General features: G+C 36.7%; 2 protein-coding genes and 1 long non-coding RNA gene across 6 annotated transcripts in view; 1 reads left to right on the top strand and 2 right to left on the bottom strand.

Moving 5' to 3' along the window:
• The first annotated feature begins 893 nt into the window (after positions 1-893).
• Msl-3 (male-specific lethal 3) lies at positions 894-15,497 on the top strand. Of its 3 annotated transcripts, none has more exons than XM_077409762.1 (13): positions 894-1,093; positions 1,581-1,775; positions 9,469-9,877; positions 9,967-10,129; positions 10,447-10,515; positions 10,616-10,725; positions 10,814-10,994; positions 11,770-11,955; positions 12,956-13,263; positions 13,369-13,581; positions 13,827-13,990; positions 14,069-14,153; positions 14,255-15,497. In XM_077409762.1, exons 4-13 carry the CDS (start codon positions 10,028-10,030, stop codon positions 14,340-14,342), a joined length of 1,506 nt encoding a protein of 501 aa, XP_077265888.1. In that variant the 5' UTR covers positions 894-1,093; positions 1,581-1,775; positions 9,469-9,877; positions 9,967-10,027; the 3' UTR covers positions 14,343-15,497. The 3 variants fall into 3 exon arrangements, with proteins under 3 accessions (XP_077265888.1, XP_077265887.1, XP_077265886.1); XM_077409761.1 differs by having other exon boundaries at positions 13,797-13,990; XM_077409760.1 differs by having other exon boundaries at positions 13,794-13,990.
• Positions 1,805-9,505, bottom strand: LOC143899450 (uncharacterized). Of its 2 annotated transcripts, XM_077409751.1 has the most exons (7): positions 9,351-9,505; positions 9,105-9,277; positions 8,630-8,768; positions 8,257-8,415; positions 7,937-8,020; positions 7,595-7,732; positions 1,805-4,489 (listed from the first exon to the last, which is right to left on the bottom strand). In XM_077409751.1, exons 2-7 carry the CDS (start codon positions 9,256-9,258, stop codon positions 1,966-1,968), a joined length of 3,198 nt encoding a protein of 1,065 aa, XP_077265877.1. In that variant the 5' UTR covers positions 9,259-9,277; positions 9,351-9,505; the 3' UTR covers positions 1,805-1,965. The 2 variants fall into 2 exon arrangements, with proteins under 2 accessions (XP_077265877.1, XP_077265878.1); XM_077409752.1 differs by lacking the exons at positions 9,105-9,277; positions 9,351-9,505 and having other exon boundaries at positions 8,257-8,413; positions 8,630-8,769.
• Positions 11,745-26,292, bottom strand: part of LOC143899460 (uncharacterized) — a 33,246-nt gene continuing 18,698 nt past the window's right edge. Inside the window, exon 2 of the long non-coding RNA XR_013257501.1 lies at positions 11,745-11,934. This is a non-coding gene — a long non-coding RNA (uncharacterized LOC143899460). The remainder of the gene's footprint in view (positions 11,935-26,292) is intronic.

Here is a 26,292-nt window from a genome sequence, read left to right as displayed (position 1 = left end):
AGGAGAGTTGCGCTACTTATATATACTGTGCCCGGGTACAACACGGGTATACTCATGATGTAAAAAGAAAGGTGTTTCATTCCCGAGATGCGCAGTGGTCTAAAATAATGACTGCCTTCTGACCAATCAAAAAGCCTCCCCAAATGTAAAAAGCAACATGGCTACTTCCATGATATGTAAGAGGTTAGATTGTTAGCCGCCGCATGAGCGGATTCTCGCTTAAAATATAAATGCATTTATTTATTTGTTATTATTATATTATACTCTAACTTTTATACACTTATTTTTTATGAATAGCACGGCTTCTAAAACTTAAAGCGGTCTACATAGTCCGATCTTATTATATTTAATATTATCAAAGAAATTTTTTCTTATTTCGTCGGCTGCGTTTTGGCATTCATACAACTGATTGTAGAACCGGCCTAATCAATCGTGGTTAATGATTTTATCATTTCAAATTATATTACGTATTTTTATTTATGTAGTCTTTTATTACTTTAAAAATTTTTAATTTTGTTTGTATTTTTTTTACATTTACAACTTTTCTTTACATTTTTACCAATACTGCATTAGAATTTCGCGTTACATTTGGGGAGTGAATTTGATTGGCTGCTCCGTATTTGGCCGCCATTATGCGCAATGAAACACCTTTCTTTTTACATCATGGGTATACTCCCTTCTCCTTCTTAAAGGCTGAGTTTTTACTGAGCGCGTCAAAAAACTCACGCGTCGCGTCGTCACAAGTTAACCAATCAAAACATCCCATTTCATACATTCTTGACGAGATCGAAATGGGATGTTTTGATTGGTTCAACTCGGACGACGCGACGCGTGACGCGCTCAGTGGAAACTCAGCCTAACTTGCTGAGATAGAAAGAGAAGGGAGTATACTCGTGTGCACCATGGTGGAAATATACATGGTGTGCTCAGTATTGGTCTGTCTTTTTCTAAAATCTCCCGGCTCTCTCTTTTCTTGTCGCCGAAAAACACAGGCTTCCATCAACAAAATATCCCTAGAATAGTGGGTATTTTGTGTTGTTACGATGCAGAATTCGACCCTCTTCCTGTGATTTTGGTTTCGTGTAAAATAAAGGTAAGATGTTTTTTTAAATTAAAACTAAAATATTTGGCCATTATTCGTAACAGTAATAAATATAATATGCAATAAATTTATATAATAATGAAAGTAAAAAACAGGAAAAAAAGATTTATTTTAATATACTGTCGATTAATTTTTCATATCTATTTTTTTTAAATAAAGACTATTTTTTTTATAAAGACTATTGTTTATTAAAGACATTGTAAATTATTCATCATAGATGATCCACAATGTCTCGGTAGCTTTCTCTTCGAATGTAGGCTTGCATTATTCATATTACATGTGTACGTTAAATTTTTTTTATTTACTTGTTTTTACGATTGTTTTGTGATTAATTTATATAATTAATAATACTTTTTAAATAATTCTTCTTCACTTACAACTATTATAATTATTAGATAACTTAATCAATGTGATAAACTGGCTTCTAGTACTTTCTGTTATATTTACTAAATAAAAAATTATTCTTTTCTATGTTTAGACCGAATTCATTCAAGCTGTTGAATTGGAACAAGTGGATAAGAAAATCAATATTATCAGTCCAGAATGTGATACGCAAAATGCTTGTCTATCAGCAAAACCGAAGCTGCCAAAGATATTGCATATTGACTGTCACATATTTGCTACCAGGTCGAGGTATATTAATGAACTTGCAGGAGTTAAGGATTAATAAAAGGTATCTCTAAAAGTAAAGTTGACAGAAGATTAAGGTTTATTTAATATATACACAAAGACAATGTTTATTTAATATATACACAAAGACAATGTTTATTTAATATATACACAAAGACAAGGTAACAATCATATTAAACAAGTTTCTTTTATTTATGTACATTTTCTTCTTGTCGGAAGAACGTTCATTTTTTTTAATTTCTTATCTTTTCTTTCTTTTTCCTTTCTTGCGTGTGTCTTTTTGCCAATTTCTTTAACTCGAATGTATGTGCGAGTTCTAACAAGGCCTCGGGTACCCAATTGACGTTGTATCCAGAGTTCTTAACAAGAGTGACCACTTTTTTGACGACATACTCTTCTTTTGAAAAACTGTCCCCATGAAAAGCTACAAAACAATCCTCCACAACTTTACTAAGCTTCATCAATTCCTCTGACGGAACGATGAGGTACCCTTTCGAGACTGTTTGGACCCAATCACATTTATCGTGGCTAGAAGTGTAATCGCCAGTGGCCTCTCCTAGAAATGGATACTTTGACCTGAATCGATGGGCTACATACCCCGCAACGTATTGCAGTCCTGCTATTTGGACTACATCCGAGCTGTTAGCACAGCCGTGCGGTTTCTCCTCTTCGTGTGACAATGAGTGGAAGCTATTTTGCATGGATTTCCATAATTCGTTGCAGTCTTCAATTTCTATTTCTACAGCTTGTTCCGTTACGTCGAAGTTGTCTTCTGTACAATTGTCACCTTCGTCACGGGCGGAATCGTCTAATATGTCTTCGGATGTTATATTTATAATATTGTTGAATAACTCCTCTGTTAAAATTATTTCTTCTTGAAGGTTGTTATCGTCATATTTAGAAGTGTTCTCAACATCATTCCCATCTGTGAAGTTCGGTGCGTGAAGTCTGATTACTGAACTTGGAGTCAAACACTTTCCAGTCGATTGTACGGAGCGGGATTTAGTCTCCGTTGTTGTAAGAGAAGTATTAGGAGTTGACGAAGACATACAGCTTGCATTTAAATCTTCTTCGGTGTTTTTGTTCATGGTAAACAGAGCTTGGGAATGTTTGCCAAGAATGTACCAACGAAGTCGATATCGAAAGTCATATCCAGAGGGACTGTCATTAGTTGCACTTATTCCTCTAATGTACGAAAAAAAGTTTTCTAATATATCCTGCTGGAGCCGGCGTGTTATTATATACTGAAAGTCTTGCGGGAACTTTATTGACAAATAATCATACAATGCTCGTAAAGAGGCATTGCTGATAAGAATGCCTTTTTGAAATGGCATTAGCGATGTTCGACAGCCCACTCGCATATTTTCCGTATGCAAAGTCATTATAGCTAGTGCTTGTTCCTGATTTCTTAGATCTACGCCATAGCTGTTAACGCCTGGGTGTGCACCATACTTGGTTTGTGAATTATGCACATCAAACCAATTATTAACGGCCATGACAAAGTCAGAGTATTTCATATATTCACCATCGCTTAAAAGCTTCTGATTACCGGCCCATTTGATGGCCTGCGCAGCAGTGTGGGACCACAGTTTTGCTGCCGGATGCACTGATTGTCGTAAGTTTTGTCGAGCATCAAGAAGTGGTTGTGTTATTTTATGAGCTACGCGAAGATCTCCGCCGTTGCCCATTTTTACGATTTCCTCATAAACTTTGACAGTGAACTTACTTGTGCAATTGTGCAGTGTGAAACCATCATCTACAAACCAGTTTCTCAACAGCTTTAGGAGGTGAGGAACATCGGCAAATACAAATACTTTACCGTCTGGGATCATCGGGTGTTGAAAATAGTGTTTTTCAAGAGTGATCTCAAGTTCTCCCCATACTCCCTTGTTTCCCATATCCGATGTACACGCTACTACTTCATAACCAGAAGTATATAGAAGGGTTAATGCAGTCATTAGAATGTCTTTCCTCATTGGTTGGTCAAATTTATAATAAATTGGCTGCTTCCAGTTTCCAAATAATCCACGAATCATAATTACTTGAACTTTGGAGCATGGCCCTACCAACTTTTCCAATTTCGAATCGAAGCAAACTTCATCGGATAATGCCATTTCGTCGAAAGTAAGTACGGAAATCTTTTCCATATCATTCAAATCTACGGCTTTATTCTTCATCATTGCTAAAACGTCCATTAGAAAACATTCGCGGATATCGAACTTCTTTAGAGCCCATCTTCTTAACGACGACAGCGATGGCAGAGGGAAACGTAATTTCAAACGGAAGTACCGGTATGCTTTAGGGCTAATACTTCGGAATAAAATTGCAGAAGCGTAGTCATCAACTGACCACCTGATCCATTGTTTATTTTCCAATAAACACCGAATTTGTCCCTCTGTAAAATAGGGGTTCAGTATCGCTTTCATCTTTTCAGAAACACCTACTGTTAGAGCCGTTTCTTTCTCGCATTTCGCCGCTTCTAATTGTTCGTTAAGTTCGGCAATGGACGTCTTCAGTTGGATATTTTCAGCAAGAATGGTCTTTACGTACTGTTCCCGCTCTGCTAGTTGCAATGTCAGTGATTTATTTTTCATTTCAAGACTGTTCAATTCCTGCATACACTTTTCTGCATGAAATTCGTCTAGAGACCTGTGATGTTTCAAGTCAGCTTTCAACCACGTTATGGTCTTATGTGGATCCTCTTCTTTGCTTGCCGTGTTGCCAGAAACATTGCTGATAATGTTTTCGTCCATATATCTGAAAACATTTTTACGTAATTAAGATATGATTGTCAATCTGACATAAAGTATAAAGCATGCCATACTGAAGGTAAAAACATGAGAAATCATGTCGAAACCTCATGATTTCTAAAATAATTTGTCATTTTATTATTTTTCGTAAACTTAAATGAAAAAACATGTGACCATGTTTCCTTGTTTTTTTCTTGTACAACTGTCACCTGATTAAGACTACTTTCAATCCATTAGCGCATAATGATGATGATAATTAAGAGATATTTAGGTAATGCAAATTTGAAAAAAATTACACGAAATCTTTGTCAATAAAAGAAATGGTTTTTCTTACAGGTACACCAGAAGATTATAAAAAAAACCTGAGGAGTTCTGTCGGTACTATACGCGACAAATGTCATCGTCTTGCAGAAACATTAGGTACGGAAAAATGAAAAAAGAATGAAGTTATGCTTTGTGGAAAAATTTGTTGTTAATTTTTTCAGGTTTCAGAAGACATAATTATTGGTTTGAATTTTGAAGTCCCTTACGAATTATTACCAAGGAGCACAGGACGAAAAGATACAATATAGGCCGGTATTCATAGTCCGATCTTATTTCAAGACCGTCTTAAGTAATGTCTGAATTGCTAATACGGTCATTTGATTGGCTGGACAGAGTCTTAGGACTACCTTTGACCAGACTTAATAGTCCAGTCAAATTGTCATTTCAGGAAAAATTGAATGTTTGAAAATTTTGAATGTTTGATTTTTTTCAAGGTGAAGCATGATTTCCCGACAATTTCACTGGACTATAAGACGATTTTAAATATAAGATCCGACTATAAACACCGGCCATATTCAGCAAACCACTTATTTTGCATCTGAAAAGTTGTTTTTGAGTTTTCTGTAGACTTTAGTTACGAAAAATATAAGTGGAGTTTCATGTGTGAACGTGCATTTTTATTCTATGGGGATTTAATGTGGGCATAGATGAAGGGATTCTTTCCATGGCCCAATCAGATTTTAGTGCCAACTATAAACATCTTAAAAAAGAAAACAGCAAACACGAAGAAAGAACCTATTTAATGCTTATTCGTTTTTGATTCGAACAATTATTAACAAACCTTACCATGAATTCAAATATAATTTGGTTAAATTAAGCAAATGTGGAGCTGTCAAAGATGCTATTGAAGGTAATTGAGAAGTTTATTGCTAACGGACAGACTCTAATCTTGCTGGTCTTTTTCATTCCAATATATGCATTTTCTTTACGATGAGCTTTTGATTGTATTACTCGTATAAGCGAGTATTGATTAAGGTAAAGTTAGAATACGATAATTTAAAATATTACTTTATATACATAAATAATTAGAATTGCACTTCTGTGATTCCTTGAAACTTATTTCTATTGTTCGAATGTCAAAGTGGGCATGTGTAACTCCTAAAGGATATACAAACCTTTTGTGGAATCGAATAAAAGTGTAATTGTTATTTTTTATGCATATAAAATTATATTTCATTTTTCTATTCATATGGTATTCTTCCTTTGAATAATTAATATTTGCACTTGTACACTTATACGACTTTTACAAACATAAACTTGTCACAAAGATAATATTAATATTTAAATAATAAATCTATCGTCTGCACCAATGTAAAAAACAATCAAATATGAAAATTTCGACCTACGCAGACACGTGCTGATGGTCATGCACTAACCAACTCACATATCATTGATGCCACTTTAGTAACTTGAAGTAACTTTAGTTGTATTATAGATACACTTGTATCGATACAATTGTTGAGTAGTTGGTTAGTGCATGACCATCAGCACGTGTCTGCGTGGGTCGAAATTCTCATGTTTGATAATATTAATATTCTACGTACGAGTGTAAAACATTAATGCACTTCATCCTTGCCTATGTATCCATGTGCAATGTATAGTGGAATTATTTTGATATGAACTTTTGTCATTACTTATCTGATCATTGATATTATTGATAAATTTCATTGCATTTAAATAATTGTCTAGAAGTAGAAATAAATTTAATTTAACAACCAATCTACCAACAAAATGAGTGATGAGAAAAGTTAATACAAATGTATGTTAGGAACAGATTTTGCGAAGCCGTTATTGGTGAAAAGCTTATTCCTTTATTAACTTATTAACAACTTGAGACCTAATCTATTATGTACAATAATTGCACATAAGTTTGCAAATAATAAATTCTTCCAAACTTATTCTAGTAATTAACTTTATATGATTACACATTTATACTCTAACAATGTACATACCAATGCACTGAGTTCATAGCTTGGAATTGGTTCTTTCATAGTTGATAGTAAATGAAATAAAATTATATTTAATAATAATGCTAATGATGAAATAATTAATTTAAAAACTTAATGTCAGAATAATTCCATTACAGTTTGCACATGGATATATTAGCGTATATACCTTGATATCCGAAGGATATCACACAGAAGTGCAATTCTTATTTTTTTTTTTATATAAAATTATTTTTTTATTTATCGTACTCTCTCTTTTCATTAATCAATACTTACTTATACGACTATTACAATCATAAGCTCATCGTAAAGAAAATGCAGACATTCGAATTAAAAGAACCAGCAAGATCTGAAAAGTCTGCCCTTTGTCAATAAATTCTTCAATACCTCCAATAATATTTTTTGACAACTCCGTATTTGCTCAATTGAACCAAAGCATGTTTGAATTCACGGTAAGGCTTGTTAATAATAGTTCGAGTCGAAATGGAATATATATTGAGCATGTCTTTCTTTATATATTGAGCATTTCTTTGTATTTGCTAGGTTTTTCAAATCTTTTCTTGGCACTGCTTTGACAGAATTACCTTTTTCCTAATGGATTATTGCGATCACATGTAAACAAATAGTAAAAAATTACATGATACAGCACTTTAAAAAAGTACATGATTCTTTAAATTACTTGAAAAATGAATATTATACTATTTGAAACTGTTATGCTTTTAAAACGTAAACTTAAGTCACTTTTTTTAAACTGATGATAAATAATGAATATCAATGCAATTACAAATTAATCATTACTACATATATTGCACCATAAATAGGCAGTAAAGTATTTCACTCACCGACGTTGACGTTTCAATGGTGGACTTCCTTGTTCACTATTATATGCTGCCTCGTGAACTTTCGTCTTTGAAGTAAACCGTTTACTCCTCGATCGTACTGTACTACACTTATGTAGTACTACCTTCTTCTTTTTGGATCTACAAAATATACATATATAAGGTCATTAAAGAATTTCCTAACTTGTCACTGTAAAACTTAATTATTGTATTGTTAAAACTAAACAAGAATTAACAGATATAAACAAATTGTGCAACGCATTGAAATAGACTTGCTGAAAAATTTGTTAAAAATTTTCCATCTATGCGTACGAGTGTGTTACATCACGAATAAATTTTACTAACCTTGTTGGAAAACTCTCACTGCGCAACAGTTCATAGGATACTTCCTGAACATCGTTGTCACTGTTAGTTGCCTGGCAACGATTACTGAAAAAACATATAGAAAATAATGTTACAATTAATGTACACCGAACTTATAGTGATGACACATGGAAAAAAACCTGTGCACATTGCATTTCAAAAGAATCAAAATATCTTTAAATGACTCACTTAAGTCGAATGTATATTACACAACTGTAGGAATTACATTATTTATTGTTGAAAAAAATAACTTGAATACAAGATATATCCTCAAAATGTGGTACTTGTATTTTAATACATACCTAGTAGATACTAATGTTAAATCTTGTAAGTGCTCAGTGACTCCTACGGGGGATGGTACTGGGGTCGAAGATCGTATCGGAGTATTTGTGTTCGTAGATGGGCAAACCAAATGAAACTCCCGCCGTATCACCTTCATATTATTTTCTTCAGGAGATGCTCTAAAAGAAGAACAAAGTTATTGTAATTTCATATACATACTACAGAAAGACTACAATTGCTAGCTTTGTAATTTTAATAAATATCAGAGCAATGAAAATGATTGTTATATCTCGTCTAATAATTCATAAATAACATATGATAGCACTATATATTATTAACGATATGGAGCTATGGTTACAAAAGGACTATATTGATTTTTCCTTGTTAACTTACTGTTCATTTAATGGCTGCAGATGCAATGTAGGCACAGCGGATGGCAAAAGACTCCGCCTTTTTGAAATTTTTTCTGCAGCTCTCTTCCTCTTCGGCTGAACAAATGACTCTGGCGTAAAGTGCATTGAACAAATTCTTGCTGTAATAACAAAAAATCGTAATGTATTTTGTTGATGTATCAACATCACCTTTAATTTACTTCTGGATGAATGTTATTACTAATGTTATAACATTTTTAACTAACGCTCGGAGTCAATTGAATAAAAAAAATGTTCCTTCAAATTAGCTAACTGACGTTTATTTATGTATATTTTCTTAAAAATTAATTTCTATCAAATTTACCTAAAAACAAAATGAAAACAAAACAGCAGTTTATCACTATTAATTTCTCATTTCTTATTAAATAATTTGATAAAATAAGCATAGACATAAGCAAACAATATAAAGCATTATATTTATTATTATTAAGACTTACCGTTCGCCGTATTGGAAGGAAGGACAACTTCTCCGATATTTTTGTACCATCCTTCACGCATGATTTGGTTTTCCGGTATTTTGTGGAAACTGACTTCCTCCGGAGTACATGTTGTATTGGTGTTTTTACAATTTTTGACAATACACCGCACCATTTTTGCGTTCTCCAAGCTCCTGAAATCAATTTTCAAAATTAAACAAGCGTTGTCTAGTAAGTGGAGGTTAAAAATACACACAGACACTTTACCTGAAAGAGACAGACGACGACAGAGGAGTACGAGATACACACACGATTCACGTGCAAGAGAGACGCTACTAGTACAGTAGTGCCAAACTTCCAACGCTAAACATTTTGTTTCTCACAGTTGCCCACCCTGTGTTTTTCGGTGACATTCACGTTGAAAAGGGGCGTGGTTTACGAGTTCTGAGCACACCCCATGTATATTTCCACCATGGCCCGGGTGACGTTTTCGAACGCTGGCAGTGAATAAATAGCGGCGCGTTTTTGTTTTTCTGTCAGAGCCGTCGTATGTACATATGTATGTTATGTATGTACAAACACAAATCAACGTAAAGTCAGTACATACACAACGGCTTTAATGCACTGAGTGAGTGCGCACTAGTTCCGCCAATGAAAAACGCTATTACTTTAGTGTGAATATCGGAACGCAGCCAAAATGGTGTGCACAACGCCAAATGTGCCGGGGAGACACCTTTAGAATTGACGGCAGATTATAAACAATAACAAAGTTGATCCTCCACCAGATTTGAACGGTTTATGCAAGTTAACGTTATGGTGTCGTAGAATCAATATAGTTATCAATTATATAGATGTTACTCACCTCTATCCGATTGTCGTATAGGTTAGGCTGATAATTTATGTACTTCAAATACCCTTGTCTTACATACGGTTAAATATTTACAATGGTGTCAACACGAGGGCCAAAATTCAAATTTTCCGACGGAGAGAAAGTGTTGTGTTACGAGCCAGATCCCACGAAAGCGAAAGTGCTGTATGACTCGAAGGTAGAATACATATATTGTTAAACATATATACGTATACTTTGCATTTAATTTGGATTTTTTACAATAGTATTACTGTGCATGTGCAAATATAAATGTAAAATGTAAATTTAATGCCTAACTTAGCAATAAATATCGATATGTTCTTGTAATAAAAAGGATATAGATTGCAAACGTAGAGGTAACCTAAAGTTGTAAAATTACATTAAATTACAAATTTATGAAATATAGAAATAAACTTATATTGTACAAGTAGACATAAGTAACTTTGCCATCATACGGTAGCTTGCAGTTCAAACTAACTATAAAATTGTTTGTAGGTGCTTGATGTCATTGTAAATAAAGATCAAAGAGGTAGAAAAGCGGTGGAATACCTTATACACTTCCAAGTGAGTTAGAAAAGCTTGATCTGAAAGAAAAACTATTTAATTATACAAATCATATTAAAGTACATTAAGGAAATGTAAATATGTTTTATTATTGCATAAGGGTTGGAATTCGTCTTGGGACCGTTGCGTAACGGAAGAATATGTGCTTAAAGATACAGAAGAGAATCGTCAACTTCAACGAGATCTAGCACAAAAAGCGCAGCTTCAGTTGTACGTATTCCTGAAACTGCTCTAACATTATACAAATTTAATAATTAATTCTTTATGAATTGGCATATTATTTTTTTCTAATGAACAGGGGTGCTTATTTATATCGTCGCGAACGCAAGAAAAGCCATAAGATGTCAGAGCGGTTAACCGAAACAGAGCATCAAGAACCTCGTCGTAGAGCGAGAAGCGGTGGCAGCCGAGCTACATCGGCTACGACCGGATCTTCCGAGGATGGCAGTTCAGGCCAACATGCTGATTATGATACAGAAGTAAGTATCTCATTTTCAAGCTACAAAATTGATTTTAGACGTTTCACTTTTATAATCTAAATTATCTTATAATCTAATAAAAAGAGATAGTATCTAGCAATAATTTAAAAAATCTGGACGCTGATTAGTTATCGCATTGTGAAGTGGCATCATTTCCTTAATATTGCCATGCTATGTGGAAGGTTTAAGGCTCCTGGTCCCTGAGCCGAGAACTCTGCGTTGACGGTGGCGCCGTATCGTCGTGGCAGAAATAAGAACTCTCCTCTCACTCTCTCCAATGGAGAATTCTGTCTTGTGACATGTTGACAACCTATTTTGCGTTGCGTTAAATTTCTTTATTATTCGTTCTGTACTTGTGCTATAACGTTTAACGTATTCGTGAAACTCGTAAAATTGACCGTATGGTAAGATTTGCAAGAAATACATATGTGGAAGGAACATTCTCCACTCCTTTCGATAGTCGAAAACGGCTTGTTTTTCCGTATGTTTAGGCTTCGTTTTATGGCTATTTGTTTATTGTCGAGGGAAAAGGATAGTATCCGGTCAATTTTAGAAGTGTGTTGAAACGATCTATAGTGATTTTTTATTGAAATGTCTTTTTATTTCGGAAAATACCGCAACATAAAATAGGGTAATTTCTCGCCTCGATAGCAAGAAATTCAATATGGCTGCGGTGACTACCCAGGAGCCTTAAACTCTGTATAATATTTAATATTGGAGGTCGAGGACTGCGAAAGTAACAAAGGTTCATAAGAATTACATATATAATTTATAGGAAGTAAATACAGAAGAAGATACAGAGAGTAGTTCTGATTACATGGGCGAGACGAGTGATGATGAAGACAGCGGTGGTGGCAGCCAATCGGGAGCCAGTATGAAACCAGGCGTTGATCTTGACATAGGTAGCACATTGAAACGGATTTTAGAGCAGGATTATGACCTAATAAGTAATAAAAATAAGGTAAGCTAGTAATTAGTTTTCGGATTAATAGATATACGGTGTTCCCGGGTTGAACGGCCGAACTTGAAATATGAATTTAGGATTTCAAAACGAAAATTTTTCCTTTGGAGATATGCTCGCAAACGCTTCGTTCAAGAGATATTGACTTTTAAAGTTACAGAATTAGGAATGAATAAATTCGAAATAATATAGACTCGAATATAGGTTTATTTTTATCCTCTTTACTGCTATAAACAATCATCAAAAATTAAACAATTAACCTCTTTACTGCTTAACAGTATTAAATATTTTGTTTAGAATGATGGCTTCCATCTTGGAGACAAACGTTGCACCTATTGGTGAGGTGAGTGCAACGAGTGACTGACTGACATTGTGCTATTATTTTTTCGCACGCTGCACTATCCTCCGTTTTAATGATTGAAGGTCATTAAAACAGACATTTTATATATTTTATGCTTGAAAACACCCCATTCAAAAAACTATTGGTGTAAAAAATCATTTTGAAGAAGATATATATATATATATATATTTATTACTTAAATTTTGATTACTGTAAAGCGCAGTAAAGAGAGTAATTATTTTAATTTTGATTACTGTTAAGCAGTAAAGAGAATAATTCTTTTATTTGATTACTTTAAAGCAGTAAAAAGGATAAACCTACATTATTTCAAAATTATTTATTTATAATAGTTCTGTAACTTTTCAGAAGTAAATATCTCTTGAACGAAGTGTTTGCGAGCATACCTTAAAAGAAATTTTTTCTTGTTTTGAGATCCTAATTCATACTTCAAGTTTGGCCTGTTTAATCCTGGAATATCCTGTATAACCTATAATGCATTGGTGCAAGATATATTTTTTAAACTAAAAACCATTCCTGTTTACATTTTATTTAAATTTTATATTTAAATGAAAATTATACAAAAGATCATGATTTATGTTAAGAACTAATCTTTCCCTGAAGGCAAATATCATGCGAATATATCACCGATATTTATTTCAGCTTGTCGTACTTCCGGCGCAACCTACTGTGATAAATATTCTGGAATCCTGGGTACAGCATTTCACTACGACGCAGTTGACGAATATCCCAGAGAAACCTCAACGGAATAAAATGAATAATACGGTAGAAAAAACAGTGAACGAAGTAAATATATGCAGAGAAGTCGCGGACGGCTTACGCATATATTTCGATTTCACTTTACCTCATATTCTGTTGTACAGACAAGAAAGGGAGCAACATTCTTCCCTAAAATCTTCCTTGCTAAACAACGAACAAGCGACCATTATACCAAAGGAGGAATTAATCGAGTAAATACAGATGCATTTTTTTATACGAATCAGATTGAAACTTTGTTGAGTTCCATTAAGATCTGCCGTTTGCATTAATAAAAAACAACTATGTTTTGTTATAAGAAATTTAGAAATATCCACGAAAGAAGAATTTGAGGATACGGAATATGCTCATTTACCACCTTTTCAAGAACATGATTTGGAGATGGACAATGCGTCTAAACCGTCAGGCAATTCTAAGCGAAGATTGCGATCGTGTCGTGTAAGCTCAGTTGATGAGAATCGACAATTAAGATCTTACGACGAAGGAAAGCAGGACGGTGGCAATTTATCAAGGTAATAATCAAATGGTTTCAAATCTCTATCACAGAAATTTTATAAATTCATTAGTTTATTTTCAACAACACTTGTTTTTCGGGGATATTTCCTTTTTCTTTTGTTAGAATTGCATGTTACAATCGCATGATTCAATAAAAATTTTTGCTTTCTCTGAATTTTATCCTTTGTTTGAAATTAGGTATAACGTTTTTATGATTGTTTTGTTTTAGTAGCATAGCAAGTACAAGTTCCCGTTGTTCTAGCCCACGAGGTGTAACGTTAAGAATGCCGCCTGTTACATCCGCTCAAGTAAACAGTTTACTTCAACAGTCAAATAAGTGGAGGTTAATGCCTCAAGTTCCAAAACAAAGCGAAATTCCAAATCCCTCTACTTACTATGGTGCCATTCATTTAACTAGATTATTCGGTAAGTCGTCTTTATTAAGATTATAAAATCTTTACGTAAAAGTATCTATATGTAAAAAAGTCAAATGTTTAATTTCAGTTAAGTTACCCGAGTTATTACAATCCGCAGATATATCAAGCAAAAAATTGAAAGTACTTTTAAAATATTTAGACATGTTTCTAAGGTACGTGGCGAACTGGCGAGTAGCAAGATGACTTTTTGTGTCATAACTAAACTGTCATAATCTCGTGATAAAAGTGTATTAATAATGTAATATGTTTGCAGTTATCTGGAGATGCATAGGGAATGGTTTGGAGAACAATTTTACATGCAAATGGAAAATCGAACGACATCGCAAACTAGCAATGTTTAACAATACTTTACGTTTATTACATATAATTATACATATAATATATATAATTGTATACGTATATATGTATATTTTATACATATATATATATATATATATATATATGTAAATACATATATATAATATATATATATATATATATATATATATATATATATGTAAATACATATATATAATATATGTATATGTACAAGGTATCCCGTAAAGAATGTAACAATGCTTATGGGTAAATTCTTGAAACCATTTTAAGACAAAAATCTTAATATCAAAATTAATTTGAAACTTAAGGAAAATAAGAACAAAATGCTGATTTAAAAAAAATGCTGATTTAAAAAAAATGCTGATTTAATGCTGACATAAAAAACGAATTACAAACGTTTCAGTCTTAAGGTTTAGATCCTCTTCAGTGTAATATTTTGAATTGTCAACTAATTCCATGTTTTATTTTATTCAAAAAATAAAGTCAGTTACGTGATATACTATAAGTTCTATTTTTTTTTAACAACTTCACCGCCGACCAACGATTTAAGAACTTGACTATATTTCTATTTTATTTGTGCGTTGCGTTGCGTTTATTGTTGACGATTGGTTTTAAGATCATTGTGAAATATTCCACTGAAGGTCTAAACCTTAAGACTGAAACGGTTGTAATTCGTTTTTGTTTATATTAAATTTATTATTATTTATATTCGCTATAAAATCGGCGTTTTGCTTTTATTTACCCTAAGTTTCAAATTAATTGTGTACCTAGAGAGCGTTTTACTTGTCTTTAATATAAAAATATTGAGACTAATAGTTAATATTATAGTAATAATAGTTTTTGAATTAAAAACATTTAAAGTCAGCGAATTAGGCTGTGCTAAAGGCGAAAACTGACTCTCGTCAAAATCAATATCGAGATGACACACGCAAGGATAGTGAAGTTGTCTTTACCGATATTTATGTAAATTTACGGGACACCTTGTGTAAAACAAAGCCATGTACATACATCGCTTCCCCTAATCTAAAACGTGATACACATCTCCATTATACCCATCTATTTTTTATATGACTAAGTAATACATATAATTTGTACTCACACATTAGTACAAGTCTTTTTTGCCATGATATATTTTTCTATCATATGTTTTTACATAAAATTACGTTGCGCATTATTTATGGCGCAAAATTCACGATAAATTGTATATAGATAAATAAAGACCCGAAAGTTAAATTTGAAATCTGCGAAAGTAGCGAATTGAAAATTAATTCTCAACATCGCAAGATGTCACTTTCTCTCTTTGACATTATATGAGTTGTATAACTATACGTTTAGGAAATTATGAGCGGTATTCATAGTCGGATCTTATATTTAAGACCATCTTAAGGGTAATCTTAAGGGCTTGAGCAGAATAGCTGACTTATAATTTTAAGACAGAGTTTTATGTTCTAAATCTTTATTTTTAGTAACGCACAATACTGTCTTGTATCTCTCAAGTCTTTACAAATGTTGGCCGGAACTTCCTCGACGTCGGTAATGTCAACTCTGTCAACAAAAAGCAAAGGCCGAACTGATATTGGAGACCTCGCGTGGTGACAACGCGAAACTCCGGTTTCAGTGTTACCAACTTATTTCAGGTTCTATGAAGTGGTGTTACATATGTCCGTACACGTACACACACCACACACCACTGAATTGCTCACACGGACGCACGGTAGACCTCTATGAAGTTGGCCGGACAAATTCAACGTATCGAACTTTCATTAATTGGAATCGTTTGGTGGTCTTTGGTAGTCTAGTCACAGATTAATAGACAGATAGCCAATGGCCCCTCAAAAGTCGAGACCAGCACTTCCGTACCTTGATTACCAACACACTTTGCCCCTTACCGACAGACTTTGCCCCTAGGTTTGAGTCCGGGCTAAATATACCCGATTTTACCTGCAGACTTTGCCCCTGGTGCGAATCCGGACTAAATTTGCAGTGATGTCAGATTTCAGTGCAGTGATGTCAGATGCTCGATGCTCGGTCCGGTCAGCCGCGAGCCGGCGAGAATCGTGCTAGGCTTCTTTGCTCGGCGCTCGCGCTCGCGCGCGCGCGCATATATAGGTCTTGTCGTACTTATTAATTACTTGTGATACTTATTGATTATATATATATATATATATATATATATATATATATATATATATATATATATATATATATATATATATATATTATGAAGCCGAGACCGAGAATTAATGAACAATACTATTGTTATTATATAATAATAAAAAAAAACTTATTTTGTAATTTGAAAATAATTTCTTATTTCTTTATGAGCAAATCGTTAACTTTCTTAAAGTTCTTAAAAAATATGCAAATAATTTTAATGATTGTCAAATAATTTTCCTAGTTTATATGTATATTACATAACAACTCATTTGCCTAAAAAAATAAAAATGCAAAAAGAGTTAGAAAAAAACCAGGACTCGAACTTGAGACCTTCAGCATTCTAACCGATCGTCTTACTCGCTCGTTCACGTTTACTATTAGAAAATTGCTTCTACCGGCTCGATAGATTACGCACACGGAAACTTTAAGCAATTTTATTTCATTATTTATTTGACATTGGCACAAGTTACTATTACTACGTTTACGCGAGCGTTACTTCTGTAGTAACTTACGATAATTCCTTCGCGTAAACGGGATTTTGTATAGTAACTTACGATAATTTATTTTGCGTAAACGAGTGATATATCGTAAAAGTTACTACAGAAGTAACGCTCGCGTAAACGTAGTAAATGTCTTGTAAAATACATATAGTAAAATTAAAGGACAATTTTTTGCAATCACAGTTCTGTGTATTTCACTTTTACATTACGTACATATTGTTGCTCAACGGAAACCGCGAGAAGGTGGTGGTCTCTTTCGTCATGAGATAATGTAAAAAATTTGTTTTTTTAATATTGCAATAATTTTAATATGTATAAATTAAAAAATATATAAGTAGATAAAGCTCGTATGTTTCAGATAAAATAAAAGCCAATAACCGAACAACAGGATTCTAAATATTACAGTTTAATATTCCGTCAAAATAACTTGGACGTTTCGTGCTTTACAGAGACTTTTTCAATCAATCAAATAAATCCCTCTAATTAACTGTAATACATCATAATAATCCCGTTACATAAAAAATCCGTCGAAAAATGAAATAAATTAAAAGGAAGTTTAACATCATAAGATTAACATTAATTAATAATTATAGCATTTTTATTATGGAATTTATCCTCTCTGTTGATTTAAATCATAGCGGTCGTTTTTACTTTCTTAATATTAATCATTATAGTATACAAATTACATGGAGTTATTAAGAAGCCACATCAAGTTGAAAGCTCAAAAAACCGATTAACAAATAGTCGAAATGTATGCGTGATCAAACTATAAATTTAATTAGATAGTTGTTAACAATTAAAACTTTAAAAATAATTATTCGTTTATTGACGAGAAAAATCGTGCTAGAAGGCTGTGAAGCGAACGGCCTTAATCATTGCGTGTCAAAAAATTAATAAATTAATTAATTAATTTCAACACTATGCAGCTAGCACTAAATTCGGATCGTGATATTTTCTTAAAGTACAATGCCTCAGGATTATTTTGGGATCAAAAACACGTAAGCACTTGATTTTTTCACGATTCTATAACGAATCACAGAGCGCTGCGCGCGCGCGCTCCATGAGTTAATTAATTAATTTCAACGCGATGCAGCTAGCACTAAATTTGGATCATGATATTTTCTTAAAGTACAATGTCTCAGGATTATTTTGGGATCATAATCACGCGAGTACCTAATTCTTTGACGATGCATAGCGTTGAAATTAATTAGTTTATCCGCGAAGCGCGCGCGCCGCGCCCTAAAGTTCGTTACTGCATCGTTAACGAATTAGCTGCTTGCGTGTTTTTGGTCCCAAAATAATCCTGAGGCATTGTACTTTAAGAAAATATCACGATTTGAATTTAGTGCTAGCTGCATCGCGTTGAAATTAATTTATTAACTTATGAAGCGCGCGCGCAGCGTTCTATAATTCTTTGCAGAATCGTCAAAGAATTAGGTGCTTGCGTGATTATGCTCTCAAAATTATCCCGAGACATTGTACTTTAAGAAAATATCACGATTTGAATTTAGTGCTAGCTGCATAGCGTTGAAATTAAATAATTTATCCATGGAGCGCGGCGCGCTTCGAATCATGATATTTTCTTAAAGTACAATCTCTCGGGATTATTTCGGCACCATAATCACGCGAGCATTTAATTTTTTGACGATTTTGTAACGAATTACAAAGCGCTGTGCGCGCACTCTGTTGATTAATTAATTAATTTCAACTCTATGCAGCTAGCACTAAATTCAAATCGTGATATTCTTTTAAAATACAATGTCTGAGAATTATTTTAATACTATAATCATCCGAGCAACTAATTCGTATAGACGATCAGGTGACGGAACTTATAGTATTCAGCGCCAATGGCTGGTCTAAGTTAATTATCGTAATTGTTTTTTACTGTTAGCAATAAACTCAGATTTGGGAATATTTTGATAATATATATGTTTTCGATCATTTTAGTAACGAATACATTCATGCAGCAAGTTTTTTAAGTGTTTGTGTCGACCGCGACGGTACTGTGTTCAATATATAGTAGTATATTTAAATAAGTGTTATAATCTGTCAATATTTTATCGTTATTTTAGAGCACTTAAGGGGGTAGGGTCAAGTAAATGGCCGTTTTTTTCCGAATTTTTTTTAAACGGATGGAAAGATTTATTAAATCGGAACAAAGTACATCATAATATTCATGATTTAAAAAAATCGGGAAAAAGACGGCTGCGTTTACTTGACCCTCCCCCCTTAAGTAGCACTTAATTAGTACTAAATTATAGTGCACTTGTTTTTTATGTAGGACCATTTTCTGATATAGGGGGGTTCAGCTTAATGGCAAGCTGGACCCCCCATTTTTTACGCGATTTTCTGCTAAACGGTTCGAGTACCAAAATTCGGACTAAGGCACTTAATTAGCACCTAAATAGCACTAAATTTTTTACCTAGTGCGAACTTGATTTGCGCTGGTGGAGGGTCCAGCTTAATAGAGGTCTATTTCTGTGCTCGCCGCAGTGACTACTGTCAAAATGCATTCTGCGCTTAGCGCTGTTTATAATGTGCAAATAAAATATACGCTCGCTCATCTATCTGAATTAGTGTCATCTTGTGCACTGTGTTCATACAAGAATTCGTACAAATGGAGTAAATTGCTACTTATATGTGCACATGGGTGCATTTATATCTTACCGTTTAGAGTAGGTACAAAATATCTATATATTCTCTAATGGGTAGATATATGATTGCAACCCGTCTGTAATACACACAGCAGCATGTTTATAATCCAGTAAGTAAATTAATAGTTAATTGTTGCCAATTTAGCATTAAACTCACTCACTTACAAAGAACTTTGCCCAGCATTTTTATAAGGGTTTTGGCCCCTCGCGTCTAGTAACGAGACTTAAAATAAAAGGTTATTGTTAGAGGATCAAAATATTTATGTATAAACATAATCCTTTATTGTAAGTTAATACCGTTCAGAAATACACTCTTTGAAAAATTAGAAAAATGTACGAAATAGCTTTGTTTTATTCGATTTTTCGACGTCCTAGGCATCTGCCTGTGATTACGGATAATAAACTATTTTAACATATCAATTAAAGTACTTTATACAAATAAATTTGTACTACTGATTCAGCTAATTGCAAGTTTCTGGATGTGAGTCAGGGATATTCAAAATAATTGATTGTATCCATTACCACCATCTATCACCACGGAGAAATGTCCTGGATGCCGAGAAATCGAATGAAAGAATGCTATATAGTATATTTTTCTAATGTTTTAGAGAGTGTATATATCTCTAAACAATGTCGACTTAGAGAATTATGTCTGTAAAATATTCTGATCCTCTAACAATAATTTTTTATTTTAGCAAAGTCTCGATGTTAGACGCGAGGGTTCTAAAATAGACAGGGTTCTTTGTGGCAAATCCAATTATCAATAAAGTAAAACATGATATAAAATAATGTAAAATCTCATAAAATGAGAGAATGTAAATGGAATGTGTTATTATAAAATAACAATAAATATTTTAAAATTAAAAAATTTTCCTATACTCATCTTCCCGATAAATCATGTAATGGTCATCACCTGCGATAATGTTTAAAACTTCCAAAGAACTTTGTTCCCAATTGCAAATAACACTTAATATAATACTAAAAAGCAACGTACATTAAAATATGTTTAACGGATTACATTTGTTTTGCTTTTTCACTTAACTTTTGCATATACTTACAATAATAGATTGGGCAGTAAAAATAATCAATAACTCAATAACATAAATGTTTTGTCGTTTATAGATCTTCACAAGTTCGAATTCCATTTCAACGATGACACAATCTTTTCTTGTTCATATTTTTTATTGTTTTTATCGTATATCGACTGGTACCTTTTGGGAGATCGTATCTCAAAGTCACTGTACAGGATTCGTAAATTTTTGTTTTGTTGATAAGCAACAAACAATAAGATAGTTTGCTTTACTGTTCAAAAGTATAGTGATTTGGAATTAAAATACAGCTTTATTGTTTAATTTGATATTATTCGTGGGAAACAAACGCCAAAACGCAATTTTTATAGATACAACGCACTTCAAATTGTAATCAAATGAACAAGATACGACATATTTATTTTTAAATAACATTTATTATTGTCATTTAAAAATAAATATGTCGTATCTTGTTCATTTGATTATAATTTTGAAGTGCAAAGTCGTATCTACAAATACGAGAAAATACGAGAAAATTTCGACAATTATAATTTATTTTTGGTAATCTATTTTAAGATAGGATGTAGACACTTAGCTTCAAGGTTGCCTGACTGAGCGTTTAAGCAGAAAAACCGGAAATTGTGTAAAATCGATCTCGAATTGTGTAAGATACGACCTCCCGAAAGATATCAGTCGATATGTGAAAAATAGATTTCTTGATTAAAAATTAATAAATTAAAATTTAAGAAATTAATAATAAAATAAAAATTAATTTTATAAACTGAAATTAAAAATATTAGATATTAATTAAAATTTAAATAAAAATAAAAATTATAATCAATAATTTTATAAACTACTAACTGGTTATCCGGGCTTCGCCCGGGAGTCGTTCTTCTTCAAACGACTTTATTTGTGTTTCAATATCCTTAATCGAAAAAAATTCCTTTATCAGTTCGGATACCGATTCCCAAAAAGATCGGTAACGAAAAACTATACACTCTATAGCACTCCTCGGAAAATTCTACCCCTATTTTATATACTTTTGGTAAAAATTCGGTCGAATAATTTAAGAGTGTATAAAGAACAGACATACATACAAACATTCTATTTTATATATATATAGTGTGACGTTGCGGCCCGCCGCTTCGTGGCAGCGCCCCGCCGCCGTCACAAGGCGCGGAAATTTGCGCCCAAGGACGAGCCAGAGAGGCGACGACGAGATCTCCAGAAGCCAAAAAGTCGATATCGTTTCCGCGTTTTGACTATTCTTTTATTTTCATGTGTAATTGTAATGCGTACGGCGCCTCACCCACACCACGGCGAATCTTCGAGGGATTACCGATAACGAGAGGGGTCCGGGAGGACCAAGGACCGGGGAGGGGTGGCGAGAGCGGAAGCTACATGGATCACGGGCGGCGAGAGCAACGCGGCGGGCGTGCGGCGAATGAGGCGGCGATGGACAAGGCCGCCGGTAGCGGGGCCCTAGGTACCGGGGCAAACCCGGCCTCAGCAAGCTGCCTCCACGAAATACCGGCCCGCGGGGTGACTGATCACCGCCCCGAGGGCAACCGGAGGCACACTGGCCAGAACAAAGTCCAGTCCGCTGCCCAGGGACAAATTGAAGAAGTCGCTACGCCGCCGAGGGACCGTTGCGCGCCCCCGAAGGATCCACCTTACGACGATCCTGCTTGAGAATATCGCGCGAGCTTGCACGCTCGCTCTCGATTGGTTGGCACGCCCCTACGGAAGGGGGTGCCGCATCGATTCCGTTATCGAGCGAATCTAGCGAGACACTCTCTGGTCGTCCGTCGGCGAGTGCGAACGTTTTCTTTAAAAGCTACGCGATAGCCGCCCCGAGTCGGGAAAATCTGTTGCGCTGCGGCGATCCTCCATACGAGGTGACGGCAAGGAGCCCTACGAGGAGACATCACACCGGTGAGGTTGCCCGCAGTAATTAATCGCGAAATGTAACGCCACGACGCCGCCCTCCGGTGCACGCTCTCGTCCGGGATAACGTTGTAATATCGCGACGCGTGCGGTCCCTTGAGACCGCGTATCGAATGGCGATCGACAGCGAGAGCGAAGGGCCTCGGGATGGTCTCGTGGCCGCGGAATTGAGATAAAGACGCGATTGCGAGCCTCTGGAGATCGTGATAGATTCGTGTCGAAATCCGTCACTGCGAGTCCGTTTCGTGCACTGTCCGCGCTCGCGATTGTGTCTCGTGCCTTCCGTATCCCCGGCGTATCAAATTTTCGACCATTGCTCTGGTGGAATTTCGCATGCGTCGGCACATCACTCGCGTTAATCGGCCGTCTGTGAGCGGCTAATTGCCTCAGCGAATCGTGCGTGTTAGGGTAGTCATGTTCGGATGCGTTGTTCGGTGATTGCGTGTTATCATTGCTCGCGGTAATCCCGCACATGTTCCTCGCGTTTCTTCCCGTATTTCGCGGTACGCCGATTGCCTCGGCGTCTCATTTTCGCGTTCGGAAATCACTGAGGACAGTATTGTCTTTGCCCGAATGACTGGCGCTACCTTTGGTCATTTCTCGCGTTAGATTAAGTCCGTATTTTCGCGTTTGTTATAGTATTCCGCGTCTCCTTGCTATCGCGCCGAAATTGATTTCGCGTTATTGTGTTGCGTTCGGTTCTCATTACGTTGGGACGTGGCTTACGCCACGATTCATACTTGCGTTAGGCTTAAGGTAATTGGCGACAGAACTCTCGCGCGACTCCCGGCGTTGCGTTCACGCACTCCGAGCGTGAGGTATCGTCCTGTCGCGACTTTTCCTGCGAGATCTTATTTTCTAATTCCGTGCTTATTTCGTGTTTACCGTCGATGTTCCATATTACTTGTAAGTTTTGTCATACTGTTCTGAGATAATCGCAGCGCCTTCCGCGCGTTACTATACGATAACGCAGTACCTCGTTTATTCTGGTGTCCGCGCTATTACTAATTCTTTTGTTTCATTTCTGACGCTCGCGCGACTGATGATATGATTTGTCTGACCGACCGAAGCCGACTCAGCTTTTATTGGTTCACGCGTGAAATTCTAACAAATAAATGTTATTTTGATTTGTTAATTGCTTGAGTTCGTGGCCTTATTTATGGCGTGTCACCCCGCCAAAGATCGCGCCGCCCTTCATCACCCCCGCCCCAGCCCTTAGGTCGAGCTAGCCGATTCCTCGCACATCCGCACGTCTCGCTTTGCGTCTCGTGTTGGCTTTCTTTCGCGATTTCGCGGACGCGCGTTGACGCGTCTGGCGCCCAACGGTAAATTCGTTTTGCGAAGTGTCGGAGGTGCGAGGGAATCGTCGGAGAGGCCCGTCATCCCGCTCTCCTTACCCCTTTTGATCCGGCACACGCCCCGGAGCGGTCCGGGAGTGAAAAAGTCGTGACAAAATTTGGCGCCCAACGTGGGGCCGCCGAAAGATCGCCGAAAGGCACGAAAAGGGCTTGCGCTAACGCTACGATAATTTTCGTGAAAGTGACAAGATTCTCGCGGATTCCTTATTGATTTTTTTTTGTGTTCTGTTGAAATAAATAAATGATCCTATCCCTTTTTTGGTATGAATTATTATTGACGCTACATTATATGTTATATTAGCTGTGTTTAACTTCTTTCTTTCAGCTTAATGGGAAATATTATTTCGATGATTATTCAAATAACCGTGTTCGGGTGGGTTAATCGGTGATTTCGCGATATTATTCGATACGGCGTAGCGCTTTGGAATTCGGTGTTTACGTTCAGCGAGCTGTCGCGTCTGAAAAACTATTTGCCTATCTCGCGTTACCTTCGCATTCCATTCGCGAGTGTTAGAGTTCGCGTATTATTATTCTCTTTTGAGAATACGGTAGCCTTCCATAGATTTCGCGCAGAATAGAGACTTTCACATTCCTTCGTGTGTATTGTTGACCGTATATTAGTGCTCGCGTACTATTATTTTCTTTCCGCGATACAGTGGTGCTCCGTTAGCTTTCGCGAAAGTTAGATTCTTTATTTAATAATAAAAGTTCGGGTAAACAAGATGGATCCAATCGAGCTCACCGACGAGTGGATTATCCACGCTTCGCGCGAAGAACGAATCGCCGAGTTGAGTCGACGCGAGCTACCTATCGAAGGATCCGACCCCGAGCTGACACTTCGTTTGTTGCGTTTGTTGACGGCCACTCGTCGAGAATCGAGCCGCGTGGCCGACGTTGACTTAAACCGCGCGACGAACCTTGAGTTAAATCAGACGACGGGGACCGAAGCGAACCCCCCGGCTCATACCGAATATCTCGGTGTCCCGGTAGAAATCGTTCGCCCAGATAGTCCGTCCGCTACGATGGGTGCACGAGCGCATCTTGATCACTCCGACGTTTCACGGAGTTACACGCCTAAGGCCTCGCACGATCCAAACGGTAACTCCGCGACGGCCATGTATAATATCATGCGGAAATGGGATCTAAAGTTTACAGGCGCGTGCGGAGAGGATGCCGAAGCGTTTCTGTTGCGTATCGAAGAGGGCCGCGAATTGATTCCCGTTGCGGACGAGGACATTTTGCGGTGTCTTCCGTTCTTTTTATCGGGCATTGCGCTTTATTGGTTTCGCGGGAAGAGGGAACGCCTAACGACATGGGCCGCGTTTAAAACCGCGTGGCGTACACGTTTTAGGGACCCGGATTTTCAGTTCGCCCTTCGCGACGAGAAAATGCGACGGACGCAGGGGGAACACGAGGCCGCGACGGATTACCTAACGTGTTTAAATACGCTTTTCGATCGGTTATCGCCGCCGTGGAGTGAGGAGGAAAAGGTCGGCTACGCACACCGACACATGCGTCCCCGCCTACAAACCCAGATACCTAGGGATTCGGTTCACGATATGGACGCGCTCGAACGATGGGCGGAGGCTAGCAGCCGCGCCGCACAGAATTATCGCGCTCCTCCCACGCCGGAACGCTCCTTCTTCCCGGATCTAGCGTACCGTGCGCCCAAGGGCGCAAACCGCAATTCGGGGGGGAACCAACGCGACTCCGTGGCCGCGCTTGGCGTGTCCACTGCGACATCGAGCGACACCGGGACAGGCGCAAAGAAGGGTAAGGCCAACGGGCCGAAAGCGAATGCTTCGGTCGTGGCGGCCGCGCCTGCGACGGGCGGGTCGGATGATTCGCCGGCTTCCGCGAGCGTAAACCCCACTGCCACGTGCTGGAATTGCGACCAGTCAGGACACTTTTCGCGCGATTGTAAAGCTCCGCCGCGGAGACATTGCTACCGGTGCGGGAAGGCCGAGGTCACCACCCGTACTTGCCCGAAATGTTCGGGAAACGAGTAGCGGAGTCGCGGAATTGGGGCAACCCGGCTCCTAACCCCTCCGGCCCCAGGGATTCGTTGTCGGTGGGAGATCGCGATGCCGCGTATAGCGCTTTCGGTGGTAGAGGCGGCTCAGCCTCTCTCAACTTCCTACGCGTGCAAATCGCGGGACACGAAGTCCGCGCCCTCGTAGATTCCGGTTCTAGCTGTACGTTGGCGGGTCCGGAGGTCACCGCGTTGATTAAGCATCTCGGGTTCTCGTTTAAGAGGATGGGCGGGAGGCGCGTGACTACCGCGACCGATCAGAATGCGAGAGTGAGGGGAGAGGTAAAGGTCCCGATA

This window comes from Temnothorax americanus, unplaced genomic scaffold, assembly GCF_048541705.1.
Source record: "Temnothorax americanus isolate GAGA-0224 unplaced genomic scaffold, ASM4854170v1 Scaffold27, whole genome shotgun sequence".
NCBI classification, from domain to species: Eukaryota; Metazoa; Arthropoda; class Insecta; order Hymenoptera; family Formicidae; genus Temnothorax; species Temnothorax americanus.
Note: the sequence above shows the minus strand (reverse complement) of the source record. Positions and strands in the feature narration are given on the sequence as shown.